Here is a 23,547-nt window from a genome sequence, read left to right as displayed (position 1 = left end):
ACAGCATTAATGTGCACATGACTACAAAGCTGCTGTAAGAGATGGAGATTATCAAACTTTAACAGCTGAGAATTCACAGATGTAAACTATCGGCGAGTGTTACAGAGGGTCCAAGGTATTACACGACAACGGGGCTGTGGGAAGTGATATTTACCCATGGACCATAACACCATGATGAAATAAGAAGCATTATGTCATCCATCAGCAGAAGTAAAACTACAGTCGGCAGGACAAAAGTCATGTGAAACCAGTACACAGACCACTTTTTGATCTGTTTTAGAGCGCTGGGAAGTTACCAATTGTCCCCAAAGAAAACTAGTACTCAAATGTAACAACATCTACTATTCAACTTTTTTTTTAAGCACATGTTGTGCAACAAACCACATGTCATGCAACAGTTGATGCAAACTGGAGGGTCAATTCCTTGAGGAAGGATGCAGCTTAATCAATTCCTATCCTCCACATACTGCCAAGGCAAGATGGGAAAAAGCAGCTTTCATACAATGTTTATCCATCTTTTTATTCTGTGGTTGAAAAAAAAAAAGCTTAACACTAATAACCAGGGTTTGAGTTACACCAACTGCTCTTTCGATGGAGCTTATGACACAACTTAAGGTTTCCCATTAGGCCCATAACGTTTACCTGGTAACCGTGTGATTGAAATAATTGAAATAATCACGACAGCGTAATCATCTCCATTAAATAGTAAGAAAACAGCAGGGTGGCACTGACTAAATTGTCATACTTCCACACCGTTTAACAAAGCTGACAGACAGCTGAACCTTTCCTGTGGACCCGTCACACCTGGCACGTACAAATACGACAAATGATCGTGTACTTAAGTTTCACTCATCACGACAGCCCCATTTCCGATTTGACAATTTGATCGCAAATAACAGCAGCTGCAAATGCAACTCTTTGCTAAGCTGACGTCATCAAACATGGCAGCTGTTAAGGCTGTAGAGCCGTGTTTTGAAATCCAGGCCAAAGAGTGACCAAGTCCTAAACTGAATCTGTGACGTGCTTTGCGCGTCACAATACATCACTATACATCCTACATCAATTATTTCGCTTTATTTTTCAGCTCTGCTTTGTCAAGCCGACAGGTCTATGGAAAAGGCAGGCGTTCCACTTCACGCTCGTTTGTACGTAAACATAACGCACAGTTTCGCTTTTTTAAGTAAAGTGCCTATGGATTTGTGCTAACTGTCGATGCTTCTTGGCCGTGCCCAGAGGCAGCATGAACGCATCCACTCAGTATGCTGATGTATTTACATAACGGCTCTGCCTGTCAAGCCTCAGAGCGAATGTGTCTGTGTACAACTGACACCATTACAACTGAGGCATGTGCGCGCGCGCGCGCTGTGTTTACAGAGCTTACAGTGAATCATGCCGACATACATCCTACTACTACGGTGCTGCTCTCGCGGCTAAAACGCTACATGCTGTCAACGGGACATTCGTTTGAGCCGAGCATTAACAAATAAATAAATCTTTTTTTTTTTTCTCTAAACAGCTGAAAAAGAATGAAAGGTTAAGACAGCAAAGAACAGAGGAGATAAACTCGAGTGTTCTTTGGAGGGCAGAGAGGATATTAGATGTCAATCAAAGACCAGAATCAGCAGGGATGGCTGTGAGCGAGCGCTTCCTTCCTGTTAATGAGGGCTCGGGCCTCAATGGCATGAATCCCTCGCTGCTACATTAACTAATGGCTTTCTCTGGGGACAGCTAACAAGACAAAACAATCTCACACAGCTTTCTTTTCAGTGAGGAACAATCAACCTAAGCAGTTACCATGGAGATGTCTAATTACATTTGGTTGTTTACAGCCTTTAAAATATTAAAAAGGGCCAATACTTTGATTAGCCTTTTGGTGGTCAGGCTTTCTGAAACTTGCTGAACAACAGCAGCCACGGCTCATTCAAAAAGAGGCCTGTCATTTCCATCTGTGCCCATCTGTAAAAAAAAAAGGAGGCTTATTCTTAACCCCTCTTCGTGTTGTTCAGTTCATGGTTTACTAGACTAATCACCCGACTAACGTGAGGGAAGCTGTGAGACAATGTTTCAACCAGATAGTATTTCAGCTGACAGCTAAGAAAGCCATACATGGAAGTGTGCTGCGCCACACCTGAAAGGATGTCACACCTCTACCACACATCCTTCCAGTCGAGAAACTGACTGTTATTTCAGCTGAAGGCTTTAACAAGGCATCCTTCAGTCAATGCTCCACGAAAGCCTATTCTGCATATTCTCTAATTCAAGCTGATCATAAGGAAATATAAACACCACGTGAGGGTTCAAAATCCACATGCAAATTTTTGTATTGTTCACTTTTTGGTGTTGAGATAACTGGAATGCAGATGTCACTGCTTGGCGTGGGTGCAGGCTTCACAGGCTGCGACATGCTTTACAAACTGCATGAGCGAAGGGAAAACCCTCACCTGCACGACACAGTCTAAAAAAGCACAAGTTTACAAACCCCGAGTTCAGATTCCGACCTCTCCTGTAATTCTCTCAACCCGTCATTCACCGCACCAGATTGGTAATTACTGCTGTGAAACCTGCTCCACAGAGCAGACTATGTAATTAGCTTTCTAGCCCGGGGCACAACTTTGCCAGCCACCTCTTCAAAGAGCCAAAAGCAAAAGACAAAGTACGAGTTGTGTATCAACTGAAGATTACTTTTCTGCATTCTGCCAGGGGGGGGGGGGAACTAGCTAAAAGAGCAGGTCTGTCCTTATGAGGCTGTATCAAAAAAAAAAAACTGAACGTAGCAACAGTAAACACACCCACTTGTTTGTGAGCTATCATTTTGATGCCCTCACTTTATCTTTCGGCCACCACCATTGGGCAATTCTTGGAGACAGAAGCACCCACATTTGGACAAGTGCACGAAGCTGGTGTGACACTTTAAACTCACTGGTCAAAAGTACGTATCTTTGAGTGGCTGGAAGAAAAAAAACATACCCACTTAGAAGCTCACGTAAGAAGTTGCCAGTTTTAGAACAGGAATCAACTGGAGTCATCAGCGTTGATGCACTCAGGTGCTTCACCTGTGAGACACAATCTACGGCCATTTCACCCGTGTGTGGACAGTTTGGTCTATACTTCTCTGCTGTTTACAACCTGCACTTGGAAATGGTAGAGTCTGGGGCTGGAGATGCATCGCACCCAAACACCAGGGAGTGTGACTGCATCAGTCTTCTACACGCAGCTGCGTTTCCCCAAACATCAAAGCACTTAACATACCATATCATTTATGATATAAATGAGCTATAGAAAGGAAAAAAGTGGAGAGATGTCCAAACTTTTTCTTGTTTCTGGATATGAGCCATTCTTTGTTGTCATTGACTCGTCTGGTCTGTTGACAGGATCAGAATCAGTTTTTATGCCCAGCGAAAGGCACTCAATAAAAAATAAATTAATAAATAAATAAATTTTTTAAAAAATCACCGTCTCTTTTTTTTCTTCTTAACAAATTATCTAAAAATCTAACTCTTTGTTAGTATAATCAACTGCACTTGAGTACCCCAAGGCAATGGCTGGTGTGTTTGCAGTGCAAATAAGACGAGATGAAGAAAACGCTGCAGACTTTTCCTCCACGTGAAAGGACGACTGCTCATCCTTTGAGAACCGCTGCAACCCTTCTTTCCGCTTCTTTGCACTGCTTACACTGGAAGATTCACATGAGTGCAAGAAGAAAAGGAAAACAAAAAGGGACACAGGCAAGCATACAGCAAAAATAAACCCCAACAGGCAAGCTTAATTATCAAAGAGCGCCGGGTTCAGAGCTGCAGCACTCCTTAAACAGAAAATTAAAGGAACCAGGGAGACACAATAAAGCCTGGCAAAAAGAAAGTCCTTCTCTCAGTCCTTTCTGCTGTGTGTGTAATGTGTGTGCTGTTGGCAGTGCTGGGAACAGTCAGGGCTGTTCACCCTCTATCCAAACGCCAGCCCACTCATTATCAACCAGACCCTGCTAAACCTGACCCCTTAGTTCAGTCCTGCTGTGAGAAAACCACACACCAAATCTGCCTCCCTCCCCTTTTTTTTTTTTTTTTTTTTTTTAAACTGTCTTTCCAATAATCTTACAAAAAAAAAAAAAAAAGTACCCAGACTGAGCATGTTATGAAACCGGCTGTTATATTTTCCAAGCAGCCTCTCTGGACAGGACTCCAGAGGTGCTGTTTCCACTCCAAACTTTCCCAGGCATCGTCGGTGCAGCCCTCGTGTTTGTGTCCAAGCACTTCTCAGACTTTAGTCAAAGCACACAAGGACACGCTGACATGTGCATTTCAGCGGTGTCAGCGACACGTTTGACTCTTCGGGATAAAAGAAAAACCGGAAATTTAAAAAAAAAAAAAAAGAAAGGAAAAAAAAGTCTGACTGTTTTGGGTGGGACTGAACACCACGTTTAAGAAATATAGAAGTCTTACTACGATGAGAACAGGCTACAAAAAACCCAACCTGCACGAGGACTTTTCTGCGTGCCACTCTGTTCAAACGTTGCACAATTCGAGGTACTTTTTTTGCCGACCAGAGTCGGTGTTGTGACAGACAACTCACCCAGAAGCAGCAGTTTCACTTCCCTCGCCGCCTTCTCTCCATCTTCTCGCAGGTTTTTGTCAATCATTTTGGACCTCTCGGCCGCGGCTTTATCTTCCTGACTAACTGTGCAGCCCATGGTTCCCAGTGCACGCTTCAGGTCTGCTGTTTAGTGGGGAAATATCACCAAGAAAAAAAAATATGTATATATATTTAACGACGAAGTAAGGCGACTTCCCTTTTTGGCGAGTTGCGACAAACGTGACGGAGTCCGTTCATCCGCGAGAGGGAACGAAATTCATGAAAAACGAGCAATTTCCTCGAACGGTGTTTGATATCTGGCAGTCGTTTGAAAATCCCCAAAACTCGTTGGCTGGTCGGTCAGTCGGTCAGCATTTGTACTTTCTTTTTTTTTTCTTTGCGAGCGTAAAGCAGTCCGAAACAAAGCTCGACTAACTTTTCTTGACTGACTTTGAACTAGTCCTCACAGCGGGTCATCAGAGCGGGTGAAACGCACGAAAACGGGCCACGAAGTTCAGCATTGAAAAGTATTCCAGCTGTTGAAAAGCGAGCGCACAAGTCCCCCGCTGCCACTTACGCTGCCGGACGCTCACTCAACACTTTTCAGGTTTTTTTTGTTTTTTGTTTTTTTTATCTTCAGTGCCTATCTCATAGACACATATCTACATATATATCTATAAATATGACATATATTGTCTTAATCCGTGCTGCCGTTGCGCATTCTTCCCCCTGCGTAGAGATTTATCACGTTTGAAGCCACACCCGTAGCCGCCGTGAAGTTCCCCTCGAACCGACAAAACAGAGAGACAGCGCCGTCACCTCCCAACCCAGCAGCTGCAGGGCCGACCTTCACCAGTTAAAAAGAAAAAGGAAAAAAAAAAAAAAAAAACGCCTACCACCGGTGTTTCTTGGGAAATGTAGTCAAAATGGTGGCCAGTGGCTGCTCTCGGGATGGAAATATTTGCGTTTACTGATGAGTTGGACGGTAGGATTTTTAGATAATGATGGATTGACAAATGACATAAGCGGTCATACCTGATAGTGCCAGCTAGCAATGGAATTGGAATTATATTATATCACAGCATGTTAATATAGATAAAGTCACACATGCCGATGCAATATTAGTGTATGTCTTATGGCTGGTTGAGATCTATTGGAAAAACTTTAAGCACTGCTTCATATGTTAAATATATCACATGTGTCTCTGTATTTAATATTATGCATCATTTCTGCCAACATAACAATCTATAACCAAACTGTATGATACGTATTGATCTGTAGAGAGTAAATGCAGTATTCCACTTTCAGACGAGCGAAGAAGACGAACGTGGCAGCAACTGAAAATCATTGGGTGAAGAATTTGAAATTGTACAAAACGAAGCAAAAATGACAGTAGTTTACCTCATTTAAACACTGTTATGTCACTGGATTGTACCAATTTCTTATCCAAACCGGTGGATAAGTGTTAGGTTGGCTGAATACAGTCATTTCAATCTCAAAACAGCACTTAAAGGCAGCGGGAAAAAAACCCAAAAACATATGAACAAATAAAATGTGAAATAACATAAATCATGGGGGTTCGTATGACCTCCATTTTTGCTAAACGTTTAATTATGCTTTAGGCTGATAAAAGACGTTGAAAATGGTGGTCCAAATTGGCTTATGGAAGTAATTAAGGTCAGGATTGTTGTTTGAAGTGTGAGAAAAGCAGCCGATCTTGAACATGTTCAGTTAAAAAGGCTGAAGGTGGACAGAATCGAGCCCAAACTAACACTCAACATGTATCAAACCCAAACTGCATCATTAATTGCGGCATTAGGTTGCTAATGAAACCCTAACAGTAAATCGCATTACTCGATGAGCCTCACGAGTCATTTTTGTCACGGCTCTATAGTGACACCTAGTGGCCTGTTGTTGTATAACGACCCAGACAAACGCCAGTTTGCTTAATCTTTGACCCGAGTGAAGAATAAATTAATTTCACACAGTCATACATTTACACGAGTCAATCTGTTGAGTGTATGAGACTTGTGTATGAATTATAGATTGGGATATAAAGTATTTTAACATTTAAATGACAAATAAGTAAAAAAGTATCTATCTAAAGTTGCTGCGGAATCTGCTTGTCACGTCAGAGACATCAAATAAATCAAAGTTATGTTACCCCATTATCTTTATTGCAACATTGTTTACAGTACAATAACTGCCAGCAACATATTAAAATATATAGAGATACAAGAAAATAGACATGAATTGAAGGACAACAAGGTTTAAAAGCACTTTGAAAATGATTACATTTATATATTTAATTGGACTAAATCTTTAATTGCTATTTACAATATATAAACTAGATATGAATATAGAATATAAAGGGTATACATTTATAATATATACATTATTTATAAATCCTGGCCGATGTCAATATTTAATATGTCACTATTCAATCATAGGCATTTTCAGAAATCACATGAACAGGGAGGCTAGTATGACTGAGATCTAAACAGAGGTCCTCAGAGATCATTTTGTATCAGCCACTAACACAGCGTGTCCCCGTTTGCTGTTGCCTCGTTCGTTTTTTTTTTTTTTGTTTGTTTTGTGCGCGCATCACAAGGTGTTTCATCCACCTGATGGCTTGATGATGCATATAGCCAAAAATTAAGGGCAACCTGGGAACAGGAAGTTGGGGATAAATGCAGCCTTCATTTCTGTTGAATATCACTAAACACTGATATATGCTTCAGTGGCTGATTCAGATGATTTCTCTGCACACAGATACATAAAGACAACCAAATATATAGATATAATGAAATAAAACATGGATTAAAAGAGGTTCGTTGAGTAACACATAGGATGGTATTCAGTTATCCATACCGCACTTATAGTAGTCTGGTGTAAGAGAATTTATCATTAGAAACAATGAAATGCAGGCAAGTTCACCAGCTCATTAACGACTGAGTTAGTAGGTTACTGTCTGCCGAAGCAGCGAGGAAGACGGACATGACCAAAACATACCACCGATGATAAATCACTGATTATAAAAGACAAATGTAAGAAAAAACAATCGTCTTGCATTTTCATCACTGAATCAGATTCACCTGACACACGCGAATACACATTAAACATGAAGTTTAAAAACAACAGTTAATCTATCAATGGTAGAGGACGACGAACACTAGAATTATACTTCTGATCAGAGCATAGGTGTAGGTTAAACAACGCGAATGCAGAAAGGTACGATAGTTCAAATACAGTGGAGTCAGGGTTTTCTTTTTTTTTAAACTACACGGACACTTTAAGACCTCCAACAGTACATCCAATAACTTAGTCATTGTATCTTGGGAGCAAACCAGGAGTATACTAATGATCACAGAGGCTCCCAGGGAAGCTAACTTCAATGGAATCATTTCAAGTAATGTCTGACAACCACTGATACGTCACTAACTCACTACCTTGGGTTGAATAACTGATCCAAGATTTAGTCATACAGACGGGGCATGCCCTAAAGTCACATCAATCAAATGTATCTGTTGCATTTCACCTCATTAATGGATATACATCGTTGTGCTTATCAAAAGAAAGTGCTATTGCTAACTCCTAAAGATTGTTAAAGAGACAGATATCTCGTGTCTGTCATTAATGTTAGGATTTACGTTTGTGCTAGACTCAGCAATATTTACAGTCACCAAATTGATACCAACCACCTCAGAAAGTGACCCTGTTGTTGCCGTTTCACACGTGTTTTGGTTATCTATCTACCAGTAAATGATCAGAAACAACACTTTAAATCTTCCAGGAACAAATCATCATGCCTCAGTTCTCAGCAACACTGAGCATTATTTGCAGTTATCTCTTTGATCCGTACAATCCGATGGATGTGGTCTTCAGTACCATTCCTAACTGTCATTCACGTGGTAATACTGAAACAGGAAAAACTCTTTGCACAGCACATGCAACTCTACACATGATGTGGTATCTGGACAGCAGGATCTAAAATGTTCCTGACTCAAATCTGCCAATCGGCTATCGACTGCCACAGTTAGCATGAGCTGGAGAGCAGCTTATCAGTCTATACTGCATCATCTGAGGTTTTCATCAAGTAAGGACAGAAAATACACATCTAGAATTTGTCTGTCAGGAGTGTTATGCTAAAAGTAGTCACTGTGCTCCACACTGTGTGGTTTTACACCCTGCTCACCGAGAGGTGAGAATGCTGACACCTCCAAGACAGAAAATAAACAGCAGCAGCGCAAGTTTGTGGAAAAGGGCCGATAGGATGGCACACCTAAAGGAATAGTTCACATTTTTTTTAGCCTTTTAAGCTAAACTAACTGGCCACATATTGTATTTAGTGACATGAGAGTGCCGTCAATCTCCTCGTTTAGCTCTCGTCGAGGACGCAAGTAAGTGCCGTGCCCAAAATGCTGAACTGCTCCTGTGACATATCCCTCCATCTTTGCAGTAGTTTGTATTATCACTCTCCTCTGCAGCTGCAAATTGTGGAAAAATATGTAGCTACTCGAACTTTGAATAACTTAGAATAATAATAATAATAATAATAATAATAGTCATAGACATAAAACTCATAAAAGAATTTATCAATACATTTCATTCTGAGGTTGAAAGGTAGGCGCCTCAGACTGTGTGTTACAATCTAAGTAGTAGTTTGCAGATCGTGGATTATCTTAGGACAAAACGCAGAGAGTGAGAGCAGCCAGCCAAGTGCTTAACACAGTCAGTATCAAGACAGCAGCTTTCTACATTGTTGCTTTTCAGTTTTGAATTTTTCTTCTCACAAGGCACAGCCTCCAAGCGTCACCGTCAATCTCAACACGCCTGGTCTCCGAGTGAATTCACTATCAGCTCCTCGAGAAAGTTTACTGGCCTGGATCAGCAGTCGTTGTTTGGCAGGATGTACAGTGACCTGTATAATAACCTCAACAGAGCGAGAGCATTTGCAGAGGAACAGAAAGCCACGTCCAACTCTAGAATCCGCGGCTGATATTCTCTAATGGAAAAAACAGGGCACCTTCAACATAGATGACTGAACGTAAAAACAGTAACATTACAACACAGATGCAAATCAACAATATAAAACCTGAAAAAATAAATGGAAGATCCTTAATGACCACTACTGGCTTTACTGGTGCCCGATGTCCAGTCAATGATGATAAAGCTGAGACTCATTGTCATAAACAGGAAGCCAATCCCAGCGAAACAGGCGGCCTGCAAGAGAAACAGTGCACGAGATAAAGTGAGCGACAGAGGAGGAGCGGATAGAATATTAGGTGGATGCATGTAAAATCAAGACTGGTGACATCTCACTTATATCCTGTTCTTCCTCATGAGGATTAAAGGCAGAGAAATTTGGTATTGCCCCGATGCTGCTATCAATATTTGAGAATTCGAAAAACAATGACAATTTAAAGATAAATACTGGTTTTTTTTTACAGAATTGTGAGTAAGATACTGATTTAGATGTTCTACAGCTGAAAACGTGTTACATTCTGAACTCTAACAGACCGACTAATTCACGGCTGCACAGCTTTAAAATAGAAATGAAAAAAACCCGCGTCCATGAATCTATACTTTTAATTTCTTGCCATTTTCTTTCCGTTGAATTTTTTTATGCCTTCGAATTCAACTTCAGACAAATCAAATTAACTGTCACTATCTCAAAGGTCAGGTGAGTTTTGTTCAGCGTCATCCTCCCTGCTTTTGTTCGAATGTAGCATTTGTACATTTATTTCTGCCTTAGTGGACGGCTCTAAGTGAAGGCGTGAATGCACCAGGGACACGCTGATGGCACATTGAGATCTCGTCCCGCAGACCATATTCAGCACTGTCAACGCTAATATGTCTCGAGCCACATTCAGCGACCGCCCACTCAAGCGATCTGTGTGCCATTTGTTGAAAAAGGCTCTGCATTTTCAGTCCTGAAGTGCAAGTGCAAAATAATTCACATAGACAATCGAAACTGGGGGAAAAAAAATCACATATCCACATGATGGGAACTAGACTAACCTAATAAATCATTTCAAATATTTTGTTCTTTAATTGTGAATGCCAACAGCACATCATTTCACCCCCAGTACATGTCTGGCAAAAATCCCAGGACGTTGCTGATCAGATTTTCATCATGTTTGTTGAGGCTGCTATAGTCTATTGAAAACTCCTGCAGCATTCTTAGGTAACCTACATTTTGAAATAAGCTTTTTCTTTACAGTTATCAAACTTGAATCTTTATTTGTCCTAGTTTGTGTGATTCTTTTGAGATCTTCTAGTCACTATACGGTTCTGTCTAATTAATGTAATCCATGAGCCGGTAATGGAAAACTACAATACTATTGTTTTGTAGCTATATCTTTAGCAACTGGCTATTACTGACTGTTTCATGTGAGGTTGTTGGCCAGTTGCATTTAAATTGCAGGTAAATGGTCGGTTCCTATTCTGATATTTGCGGGTGCAGGCAAATGTAGGTTTGCAAAATTGGACCCATGATTCTGACATTTGTTTGTTTTATGCATTCATTTGAATATAGAGCAGGAAAGAGATCTGATCACACGTGGTCATTTGAGACACATGCTAAAGGTATGAACAGGACAAAGCATGTACTATTCATAAACTGAAGCTACGACTTTTAGAAATACTTGATGTATGTTCATACCATTGACTAAACTGAACTAAACAAAAAGACAAAACGTTGCCGTTGTTTTCAAATGATGCTCACCAGGATTTTAGGAACCGAGCGCAGGGGCTCCTCTTCTTTGGGTACAATACGAATGTAGAAGACAGCAGGGAAGATGAATATGAGACAGGGGGCAGACGTGGCACCTGGAAAGTACATTTACAAAGCACTAAATTATGCATGAAACAATTCTTCGTTAATCCATCAGTTCTCAGTATGTCCTGCAGCTACTGTGATGGCACCGTGGTGAAAACTGGTGAGTACTGACATATAGCTTTTCCACACAGAACAAAGTACACACAGACAGTGATTAAATAAATATTAAAAAATATACAAGTGATGTATAATAATGCTCTGACTGTATGTAGTCTGTCACCCACACTTCATCACAGCTAGTTTCTTTGCGTTACCGTTGAGTCATGTTGATCCTCTGCAACTCAACAGCTTTACAGTGTAATTATCTTTTTCAGGTGTTTGAAAACCATGTCAAATGTACAACCGCATGTGCGCACTTTAACAGAGGGTGTGTCATTTCGTTTGTCTTGGATATTTCTTCCACGTAGGTTCAGTCATCTGTGGTCATTTATTACTTTCTGTCCAGAAATAAAATGCAAGTTTCTCCTGAGCCAAACCCAACCAAAACATCTGCTTTTTTACACATCGGACAGCTCTCCATCAACTGTATAATTAATTTACAGGTGTATCTTTGACCACCTGATAAATTGCACAATTGTTTTTGTGTCTCTGTTAATGGAAATAATTGCAAAGAGTTTTGTGTAAGCCCATGGATATGATTCGAAAGGCGAAGACGTGAAAGTTACCCAGCTATAACTCACGTTCATCTGCAGAAATGAACAGAAAATCCTTCATTGTCATCATCACAGCAGCTAACATGTATTTTCAGTGGCTATTAAGAACTGCCTTCATACTGAAACTACGGTGAAAGGCGTATATGAGGTAAATCTAATATCTTTGCTCTTTGCTCATCATCAGAACACCAGCATCTACTCTCCTAATCCTCAAATACTGCGTTACCACATCCAGTTTTGCACTTGTCACTCTGTAAAACTACTTAGTTCTGTTTCCTAGTCCCTAATTTGAACACATGCAAGAAATATGCAGGACACAGAGCAACCTCTCAGTTTTTTTTTCTTTCAGTTGGTAACTGGAGCAGTTTTGTCAATGCATTTTCCATTTGACTAAACCTCACTTGATTATTGTAAAAGCATAATTTAATTCAGTCAACACTCCTCCGTATTTTTCAGTTTATCTCAAAATGTAGCCAAGCTTGTAAATACAGGTGGTCTAAACTGCCACCCCCCTTCTTTTTTTCCTCTAAGTTGGTTCAGCCTACCAATGATCCCAAAAATCCCAAGGATGTTGGGGGCAAAGATCACCAGCAAGTTGATTAAAGTGAGGAGAACGATGGCAATGGCAATGTGGCGAGGCCAGTAGAAGGTTTTGTTGGGAAACATCATCTGCTGGATTGCTCTCCGTACCTATTGGAATGAAAAAATATATTTTCGCTGCATTTTAAAACTTCACCGGGACGTTACAAGTTAGCCTGTGCATAGAAACGTAAAGCACTGAATTTCTACTTACAGGAAAGAGCACGATTGGTACTGTAAGTGTAACAGCCGTGAGCACAGCCACACGCACACACAAAATTAAAGTGTCATATGGATCGATACGGCTGTAGGTGTGAAGCAGCTCTGCTTCCACTTCACCTGGAAGAGAGGAAAACAAGGACATAGAGCAGGTGTGAGGATTATAAACAACCAGGAAAAGAACTAAATAATGCAAAAGTATTTAATAACGTGTTAGACTAATTATTTATAATGTGTAACTACATCTTTTTGAATGATGCCTATTATGTTTACAAAGTGGCCACTAGGGGGCAGAGTGTACCATGACGCGTAACCTTAAACGCTTGCAGTCTGTAAGAGTGTGGTGTTAGTACACTTTTACCCACTAACTTTGGTACATTTCTCAGTTGGGAATGAGAATTCTTAAAATAAGTTCTTCAGCCTCCGCATTACTTTGTCATTTGTGCACTTCATAAATGCAAATTCTTATTCCTTTGTGAAATTCTTTCACATTCATGAAAATGATTACAGTCACCTGCAAAATGTTTTAAAATGGTTCTCTCACAGACCAAAATATCTTAGAATAAGTTCACTGCAAAAAGCCTGTTTTTTCTACACATTTCTATAGATCACTTTTTTTATTTTATTTCAACCCGAGTCCTGAATTTATGAAGATTTCTCTCAGGTGAGACTTTCAACAATGAAGGAGAACATGTCAGATGTTTGACCAACCAATGGCTAACCATTTCTCTGAGGCGCATCAAGGCCTTATCCGCATGAAGCCAGTTATTTTGGCAAATGGATGTTCCCTCCTTCATTTTCCCACCAAAAAAATATAAAAAGAAAAAAAATCACATCACGCCACATCCCTCATCTCTTAAATAGTCAGTGCGCGAGAAACTTCTCTGACAGCACTGATAGGTGATCTTATTACAGTTGTCTTATGGTATTATGCTGCAACAACCTCTTCATTCCCAAACTGGTCTCACCATCTAGAGGTCTGGCTGGGTCTTGTCCAAACCCAGTGACCACTTACCTTTTACCTCCATAAGTCATGCTGACTCTACTTCAGTAACTGTACAAACTCTACAGTTACAGGTACAGTTAACTGTACAAATTTCAAAGTCCAGTGGGCAAGATTAGCACTATCTTGCTGGCATCTCCTGTTGCTATGTCAGCAAAAGGGTGGGGGACATAAGCTGATGAGGACATAAGCTGACTTCAAACCAAGGATATAGCAGCAAACAATCTGACACCTTAACCAGAGTCTGTAAATGTCTTCATCCTGGCCAGTATTTTTAGAACAATTACATTTTTAGGGCCCAAACACTATACTTGCATGTGGACTATAGGTGAAAATGCATAGAAAAATCAGCATTGGTCAGTGTGATACAAGGTAGCGTGCACAATGCCAAAAAACCCCTTAAATTTCAAAGATTGTGTACACTACCTGGGTAAAAAGAAATTCTAACACTAATATTTTGTTGGACCACCTTTAGCTTTGATTACAGCATGGATCGGCCATAACATCTTTTCTATAAGCATATGTCAAAACATGTAGTTCTGTCCAGAGTTGTATTAATCTCTCAGAAATGTTGACCTAACCAACTACAGTCACCACAGATAACTGCTTAGTTATGGTGGTAACTTTTAAATCGGCTAACGTTAATGTCAATGTATCTATTTATTTCTTCTCTTGTCTTCTTTTCTTTAAGGTAGTCAACATGCAGGTGTCACAGTTTATGTTTTGTTTCAGGTCTTTTCATGTTTTTGGTCATGTTTTTCCCCGTCACTTAGTCTCACTCATGTCACCTGTTCCATTGTCCTCAGCTGCACTCACTCACTAACCACCCTCCTCAGTATTTAGGTTCACTCATGTTCATTGCGGAATCCTCACTTTCACTACCCTTCATGCCATAGTTGTCAAGTTAAGTCTGGTTTTGCTTCACAGTCATAGTCTTGTTTATTTTCCTTAGTCTTGTTAATTCACAGTTAAGTATTTTTGAATCAGACTCTGCCGCGGCCTCTGTTTTTCCTTGCTCCCCGTTTTTGTGTTTTTGGAATAAACCTTTTGATTTTTGAAAGAACTGCATCTGGGTCCTACCGCTTCCGCCGTTTCTCTGACAGCAGGGGCCAACAACTACTGTATTTACCTAAAAGCCTTAAATTTTCACAATTTTCACATTTTCGTGCGCCATATAATCCAGTACGCTTTATGTGTGCACCGGATTCCAAAATCTGTCCCGGATACCGCCATTTTGAATTTACCACGGGGAGCGCATTCATCGGGGCATTAAACCCCCTCCACATCACTCATCGCTCACCACTACGTTCACTTTTGCCGCCCCTCTTCGCTGTCGTACATTGGAAAAGAATGGCAACTGGCCACTTCCGGCACTCGCTTTGCGTTCAGTGTGAATCCAGGGTCAGGTTCCCAGCCATTCACTCTGAATTGGGCGAAGATTGTATGGAGCTCGAACTTAGCGATTGAAACGTGTCATCATTAATGCTTTTGCCCATGTCCCAGTGAGTGCCTGTCTTTCAGTCTGAGATGGGTGATGCAGACCGATGTGCAGTTTATAAGTTTATGCGTGTAAAAACGACTGATGATGTTGTCCTTGACCGTCGGACCATTTCCCGCTGACACAGGGACATAATACATGGCAGTGATAAACCAATCAGAGAACATCAGGTGCGCCTTATGTATTGGTTAAGTACAGAAATGGACCCCATAATTGAGGATGGGCTTTATAATCAGGTGAGCCTTATAGTGTGGCAAATACGGTACTCCTCTGAGTAGAAATGTATATCATACATCAAACTGCTCATTTATATCCTAATAACATCAGGGAATACCAAGTACATTGTTATATCAAAAGCATGGCAAAACATTTTGACTGATCGTGATTATTGGTAAACAATAAACCCACTTACTTGTCATTCTGATGGGACTGACATGCTCATTGTCAGAAATAATTTGTACTGAGAGACGAGGGATTTTGATTCAGTTACAGGTTTTTCAATGCAATCCATTGTGTGGTGTCATTTGTAATTTTTTTTTCAAGGAATACACTTCCTGTTTTGCAAGAAATGTACCAAAGTAACTGAGGAAAACCGTAATATATAGATATGAAAACAAAAAGAATTGCACATGAATAACGATAGATAGTTGATAGCTAGAGAGAGAGCGAGAAAGAGAGAGAGAGATGGGAGGAGGACCAGGCCTCACCATAGAAAGTTAGGTATCCAAAAAGAGCAGCCAGGAAGTACATGATGTACATAACTGCAATGGAGATGTTGGACACATGCTGCATCTTTTTCTTGGTGGCACTGAAATCAGAAAATATTGCCATGTGATGTCACAAACACAAACAAATATAATATCATGGCATCAAATGAAAATGATGCCTCTACAGAATGCCTGCAGCCCAGTTACTATTAATGCCATCCTCCGCTGTGCGGCTACTCTTCTTTCACAAATATGCAAAGTTTCAACTACAAATCCAAAATTAATCCCACAAAAACAATGGTGGTTCAAAGCAGGATGATACATTTAAGCTAATCGCATGCTACACAACACAAGCAATGCAAACGCACTTAAAAAAAGTGAAAGCAGTGCGTGTGACCAGGTTGTGACCAGCAAAGCACAAGGCAGACACAGCAGCTTTCCGCTTTGTTACGCAGCTGATTTCTTATCCAGTACAAAGTTAGCAGGAGATTTCCATTATGAGAACATACTTGCGCAGTTCTGTGTAGATGGGGAGGACCTCTGGGTGGCACACAAAGGCGAACGCCAGGATGGGGATGGTGTAGGCCGTCTGCAAATGAACCCCAACAGGTCACCATGGATACAGCAGCGCCATCCCAGATGTCTTACCACCAACTTCACGCTTTACTGCCCATTACTTCCTCCGACACATCACAGAGAGCTAATTGTTTCCCTGTGATTAACTTGGGCCTGGCGGCAAACCAGCTTGAGCCTATTTAAGAATGCCTTGCTTGTAAGCTGCTAAGCAGCAGGGATTGGTCCTACTAGCTTGCATAGCAAAAGTACATCTTTGACGGATGCTGATCAAAACTTGATTGGATTTCATAAAAATCAGGAACAAGGAGTGAATATTAGCTATTGCTCTGAGAAGGGAAATTGCTTATAAAGTAAGCAACGTCCTAGTTTATCCAGCATTGATTAAGGGTCACTCAGAATCACCTTTTTGAAAGTATTTGCTGTGTTATAAAGACAAAGGTAAAAGTCAGCTCTTTCCCATTTCATTCACTACCTGCCTCTTTGGTCCACGGAGGTCCAAACTTAATGGTCTCACTGGGTACATCAAGTGCCAAAGTAATTTTTAAACCTTTTCAGACAAAGTAAGGGCCAGTATCCATCTCTAAGCTGTGTTTTAATCACAGACCACACCATTAACTGCTTGATAAAGGTCCCGATCTGCGCATTACTGCAACTGAGTGCTTCAAACCAAGATTACCATGCTTGGATTGTGAAGAGGCTCTGGCAACATGCTGATGACATAAGTGGTGGGCTGTAAGTGGCCATAGCAGTGCAGGTGGTCTTGCATTTTCACAGTGTGGTGCAAAAACCTACTTGTGAGTTGAGGTTGGCCATCTTGGGAATGCAGGCGGGATTATCCTTCCCACCGGGGTCTGTGACACTGACATTCATCACGCTGGCAGTGCCGTTTAATGCAAAGTCCACAAACGGACAAGGGATATTGAACTTCTTGTAGATGACCTGAGAGGTGAAGAGATGAGGTGTTTTACCAAAACAAAGGCTATAGGACACCATTAATATGCAGACAATCATAAAATATATCACTGAGAAAGCCAGAGTAAAAAAGAAAAAGAAATGAAAGAGAGAGAGAGAGGGAGAGCAATGATGGATTACAGCTCACGCAGCCAAAACTAGGTCAGAGAAAGACAGAGAACCAGCACAGCCTGGAACTGCAGCATGCAAACATTAGGCCATGGTAATGAATAGACAGAGTGGGGAATACTAAGAAGGCGGTGAGAAGGTCCCATTGCATTTTAATATGCCGTCAACCAAAAGATGTGATGTGTAGTTTTCACTTATGATATGTACATAAAAAGATTAGAGGACTTACAGAAATGAGGAAAAAAACCATGCAGCTCAGTGAGAAGCCACTGGTATATCCCAGGTATCCTGAAATATAAAGACTTCATTAGCATTCCATCAGAGATTGCACTCTCAGGTTTATTTTAAGTGTAATACCTGCTATCTCCTAAAGGTATTTGATACTGAGATAAATCAACATTTTACTGTTAAAATGTGTGAAACACCAAACTGACTTAATGTGCAGGGGGCTCATTACTGGACCCTGACTGCATCGACTGACTCTGCTGCTCTTTGTGTCTCAGCAGGAGACAGACTTCTTACAAAAGGTCAGCCAGTATACCTCCTTTTTCTCATATCCAAACGGGAATTCCCTGCTTTTTTTATTTCCCCTTTCGTTTATTTTGTTTTGCATGACACTCCATCCACCTTGTGAAACATATTCTGTGTGTCACAAGAGCAACGAAGAGAGTTACATGGGTTCGACAAGTGAACTCGTATCAGTCTTTCAGTGTTGATAGTTGAAGTCACGCATCAAGGAACATCTCAGGAGGTGAAACTGTCATCAAGGAATAACAAAAGAAGGCAGCAAAAAGATAGAGCAGACCTGACTTTGAAAATTCTCCTTCTGCCAGGAAACATGTTAGTAAATACAGAAATCAATAAGCTGTCAAATAACAACACACACGTTTAAAATACCGGCAAAACCCTTACTGAAGCTGCCTAAAAAGAAAATCAAGGATCAATTTAAACTGAAAGGATGACAAGAAGGCTTATAAAGCCTGCATATGAATTAGATATTCTTACTTAAGCAAAAGGCCAAGGTTGAAGCCCTGGCAAGGCCTAACATCTTCTTAGATCAAGTGTCCTTCAGCAACTCAGTATGCAAAATCCTTTGGCTTCATCAGACTGTCTGCCTATAGCTGCTGGATGCTGGGAAGCAGTATGCTAACAAGCCAAGAGAAGTAAAGAATTTCAACTCGGTGTCCCGTGATTTATCACATTTTGGAAATGACATTCCTGACTTGAATTTGATATTTGCGAACTAAGGGCTTGAGTTTTGGATTTAAAGGAGAAATATATTAAACTTGACATCTAGCAGTAAAATTCCAGATTACAGCCATCTGAATATGCTCTGCCTCACCTTCCTCCACCACATTAGAAACTAATGTGGCTGAACATTAGTTTCAAACAGAAAACAGGCCCTTTCTACAGCCAGAGTTGGGTTTGTTCCTTCTGATCTTCTGTAGAAACACAGCAGTGGAAGAAGTGGACCTCGGCTTTGTTTAAACAGCTCAATCTAAGCTGACAATAGCACACGGCTACTTATTTTCACTTGATTCCACACTAACAAAAACATTAATATGAATGTTATGTTGCATTTCTGTCAGTGTAATTTAATTGTGATAGGAATATAAATATTGTGAATAAATTACATAAGACTAAACCCTGAAGTTTGAAAGCAAATGTTTTTGGTATGTATAACCCCTCACTTATGGTGGATAGAGTGAACTAATATTCCACGTAGCCCTTAAAACGGCCACGAGAACACACACACACTCACCTAACTGTTTCATGAGAGCCAGCGGTAATATTACTGCCACAGAAACAATGATGACCAGATAGTTTCCATTCAGGAACCATTCACTGCAGAGAGGTAGACAGACACAGAGAAATTAATGTATTGATTTGAAGTTACTCATCATTAACACCCCTCTCAACCTCACTTCTGTTTAGCATTTACACTCTGTTGAGCATTGACTGGGTACCTGCAGGGGAAAAGCATACAGACCAACTAGAAAATTAGGGGCACAGGGAATAAGGCTCAAAATTCAGGGTTGGAAAATGGATTATTTTATATCTCCACAACTATGCCAAATGAAACCCAGCTGGCAGGCAGTCAAATATGTAGTCGAAAAGAGAATAAGCCTCTTTGCTCACAGTATCACGTGACACAAAGAACTGCAGCTGAAGTCATGTGTAAGGATAGTCTATGGGTGTGTTTTTGTGGTAAATAATATAATACACAAAACGAGACAAAAGAAGACCAAAAGGCGTCACTTTATAGCTGCAAACTGAGTAACTTATTTCATTCTAAGAAGAAGAAAAAAAAGTTGCTGCTGTTGTTTCTAAATATGATACACTTTTAGGTCAGAGCCTGAACAAAAATAGTTTTAAAATGGTATTTAAACATAATCTAGTTTCGTAGGCTGCTGTGCGTCAATAGGCCCACGTTCACAATGTAAGAAGTGGAAGAAAAAGAGAAAACAAATGTCCAAAACCTTAGCATCGAGAGTGAAAGGCAAATATTACAGTACATGCCAGGATGACTGTCTGCTGCCTCACTCTAACTTGATTAGTTATTTACCATGTACTGCTGTCATAATCTTCTGGCATTTAGGCTTTGATGGAGCAGATCAGCAAAGATTATGATATGCAGCACACGTTTGTTTAACCTCTACCCTTTGAGGAGAACCTTAAAAGTGCAACACGTCAGCGCACACATGGCACATTAAACTGGATTTAACATGGAGAAGTTCTCCAGGACAAACTACTGCCGTCTTGTCAAAGAAGGTTTGCTTCCCATTTGGATTACTCAGGGGAAATGGAACCTGGTTATAAACAAGATTTGAGAATACAATAAAAATCATAGGAATATAAAAAAAAAACCACAACAGCAACAGGTCAAATCAAAATAAAAAAGTTACATGAAAATCCATGACCAACGAATCAATCGTCCCTGTTGATTAGCAGAGCGGCCCACAACAGCCCTAAATGACCTGAAATAATAAAGCTGCCATATTTTGTTCATTTAAGGGATTGGGATTTTATACTGATGGGTCCAATAGAATAGATTTCTATTCTTTGGATTTAAAAAAAAGTTTGTATTGTTTAAGTTTTAGCCCCTCCCTCTTTAAGGTCCCCTCTTTTCGAAACGCTTCATCCATTGTCTTTGCCTGTCATTGTCTTTGGGTTACCAGATATCATGAGTGTGTGCTACTGAGACACAGACAGACCCCGACCTTCATTTCCTCCACATTTGTCCGTTCGAAAAAAAAAAAAATAGCCAGGGGAATGTCAGAATATTCACAAGATGTGATCTATATGAAATGAGTCCAATATTTCCCTCTTTTAGGGTGGAAAAATCTGCCCTCACATTTACTTCTGCTATTGGAACGAGTAGGTTCGTGGCATATTGCTGTTCCCCTAAAGGTGCAGGTCAGCGAGGAAAACCTCAACTCTAACGGTGGGAAGTTTAAATCTGGTTTATGAGTAATTATTGTGTAAGCCCAGTGTTATTACATTCCAGTGCCAAACTAAGATATCACACTTTTCTCCCGAGTGGAAGAGATTAGTATGAGAAGTTCAGAAAAACATATGACACACAATCTCCAATGACACAATCAACCACATGGTACGGTCACATGCACAGCGGTGTCTAGGAAAGGAACCCTGAGGAGTTATTTTTAGAACAGAGCAGCAGGGGTGATTAATTTCTTGCCCTCTGTCAGGTGGGAGGCACAGAGCGAGGCAGAATCCGTCGCAACGAACGCGCATACACATAAACATAAAGATGAAAAAATTGCTAAAGAGGAAGCTCATCAATCCTGTTGTCTCCTTCCCTGTGGCCATCTGGCACATGGACACTGTCTCTCACTCACACAAACACACACACACACAGACAGACACAGAGATACACAAATGTGCAATCACAAATAATCACTACAAAAACCTTCATAAATGGATGCACATACAATACAACACTGTCAACCTTAACATAGTAGTCACTCTCTAGTGTACTGAATGGTTGAGCGAACACAGACACAGCCTTGGGTGCTGTGTAATTAATGAGCTGACCAGGGTCAGATTTGTTAAAGATAACACACATCCGTAAACAAAAGCAGACACGTGATTACTCATGCAGAAAGTGGACAAAACCACAGGAAAACCGCACCTTTATTATTGCAAATATATGTATGGGATCAATAAAGTATCATTCAACTCAAGTCGGTGCAAGACAACAAAATCTATTTGCGTGACAGAACAGTAAAACCAACTGGATTAAAGCCCTAAATAAATACACACAGATGCACGCTCTACTTATCTGTTATTATGGTGTAATTGTTTTCTATTTTTTACAGCATGTGGCTGCATTTGTTTTAGGATAATTGATGGCGATTCAGCAACACGATCACATAATCTGGGAGGGTTAGATGCCACTGGGACAGCCCAGTTTGTCATTTCAGATAAACACGGATTGTTGACCGTGGCCCGCCGCATCTGACACTGCTGCACAGGGATATCAGGCTGAAACCAGAACACAACGTGGGCATGTTGTCGCAGTTTCTCATTTCTCTTACAGGGTAGCTCATCAGCACCAACATTTATGAGCAGAATGCTGTAGCAACAACAGCTCTGGGTCCAGTCCATATAGGTCGGACGTGCACAGTGCATGACCTCGTGTTTTATTTGTCGTCATATGGAGGAGGCAAAACTCTTCTTTCAAGTTTCCATTAAATTATTTGGCCATTTCACACAGTGCTGTGTGACTGAGCGTGAAAATATTATCATACATATACTCCCATTTCCCCCCCCTCCTCCCCAGTCACCCTTGAAAAACAAAAAGTCGGTGAAGAGACTCTAACTGGGGTAAAATCACACTCACAATCCACCCAAGATAGTGAGTGCTGTTTATCTCTGAAGCCACCTGCACAGAGTACTGATATCCCACGGCTTACATTTTCAGCTGTGGAGTCTAGCTGTGTTTTGATGCGAGCGTTCTCGGTGGCTCTCCTCCTCTGAGGTCACTATCGCAGCTGCTTTCTCACCAGCTGCTCAGAACAGCACCAGACCTGACAACTGGCACAGCTTGACAGGACTCTTCTGCAGACACTTAAACCTTTAGACATGCATGGGTGATGCCTGGATATGAGGTCCCACTGGAGAGTGATGGGATGATGTACTTTTTGGTGCCATGAGTCAATAGCTCTTTCATTTCAAGGAGGCAATGTTTGCATATGTGATGCCAGACCAAATGGAGATAATATATTTTTGCAGCTGCATGTAGAGTTTGAGGAAAAGGGGTCTTAGCATGTTTTTAATGAGCCATTGACCTTTTCACCAGTATAAGTTTTTTCATTTCTGCAAAGTTTCATGCAAAACAGTAAATGTGTCCTAATCAACATAAGTTACACCTATTCTGTTCCATTATGACATTGTTATGATAAGCTTTGACATTTTAGCAAATTTAGATTAAAAACATCATAATTATCTTATACCGCAAGTATTAGTAAAGGCAAGGGAGAATTTTTCTTTGAACTAAAGGCAGAAATGTCCTCATGATGTATGTGTGTTCAGTGGATCAGAAGTCTCTTACAACCACTTTGTGAAGCCTGAAATTTTCAAAGGCATCAAAACAGTCCCCGAGCATGATGCTACCACTACCATAATTACCAGCTCGGGCAACGTTGTTGGAGCTGAATGCCTTACATTTCCTCCTCCACACACGGCTCTGGTGTTCATGGCCAAAAAAGCCATTCATCTGGGTGTAAAATTTTCCTCTAGAAAGTTTTTTTGTCCAAACTTTGATCAGGAACTCCCTTAACAGTAGATGATGAAGCTGGTGT

General features: G+C 40.7%; 2 protein-coding genes across 3 annotated transcripts in view; both read right to left on the bottom strand.

The window, feature by feature from the left end:
* LOC140303469 (guanine nucleotide-binding protein G(i) subunit alpha-2-like) overlaps nt 1–5,415 on the bottom strand; it is a 51,183-nt gene extending 45,768 nt beyond the window's left edge. The window contains exon 1 of the mRNA XM_072382236.1: nt 4,567–5,415. Coding sequence (XP_072238337.1) covers nt 4,567–4,684 — 118 coding nt within the window. The 5' untranslated portion in view covers nt 4,685–5,415. The remainder of the gene's footprint in view (nt 1–4,566) is intronic.
* Nucleotides 5,416–6,738: 1,323 nt separating this feature from the next.
* Nucleotides 6,739–23,547, bottom strand: part of LOC140303466 (sodium-coupled neutral amino acid transporter 3-like) — a 42,585-nt gene continuing 25,776 nt past the window's right edge. For both annotated transcript variants that reach the window (XM_072382232.1, XM_072382233.1), the window contains 9 exons: nt 19,485–19,567; nt 17,952–18,010; nt 17,435–17,581; nt 16,576–16,655; nt 16,067–16,167; nt 12,854–12,978; nt 12,606–12,750; nt 11,294–11,397; nt 6,739–9,789 (listed from right to left, as the gene is read on the bottom strand). In XM_072382232.1, coding sequence (XP_072238333.1) covers nt 9,685–9,789; nt 11,294–11,397; nt 12,606–12,750; nt 12,854–12,978; nt 16,067–16,167; nt 16,576–16,655; nt 17,435–17,581; nt 17,952–18,010; nt 19,485–19,567 — 949 coding nt within the window. In that variant the 3' untranslated portion in view covers nt 6,739–9,684. The remainder of the gene's footprint in view (nt 9,790–11,293; nt 11,398–12,605; nt 12,751–12,853; nt 12,979–16,066; nt 16,168–16,575; nt 16,656–17,434; nt 17,582–17,951; nt 18,011–19,484; nt 19,568–23,547) is intronic.

Source organism: Leuresthes tenuis, unplaced genomic scaffold, assembly GCF_036924035.1.
Source record: "Leuresthes tenuis unplaced genomic scaffold, fLeuTen1.0.hap1 SCAF_3, whole genome shotgun sequence".
Classification (NCBI taxonomy): domain Eukaryota; kingdom Metazoa; phylum Chordata; class Actinopteri; order Atheriniformes; family Atherinopsidae; genus Leuresthes; species Leuresthes tenuis.
Note: the sequence above shows the minus strand (reverse complement) of the source record. Positions and strands in the feature narration are given on the sequence as shown.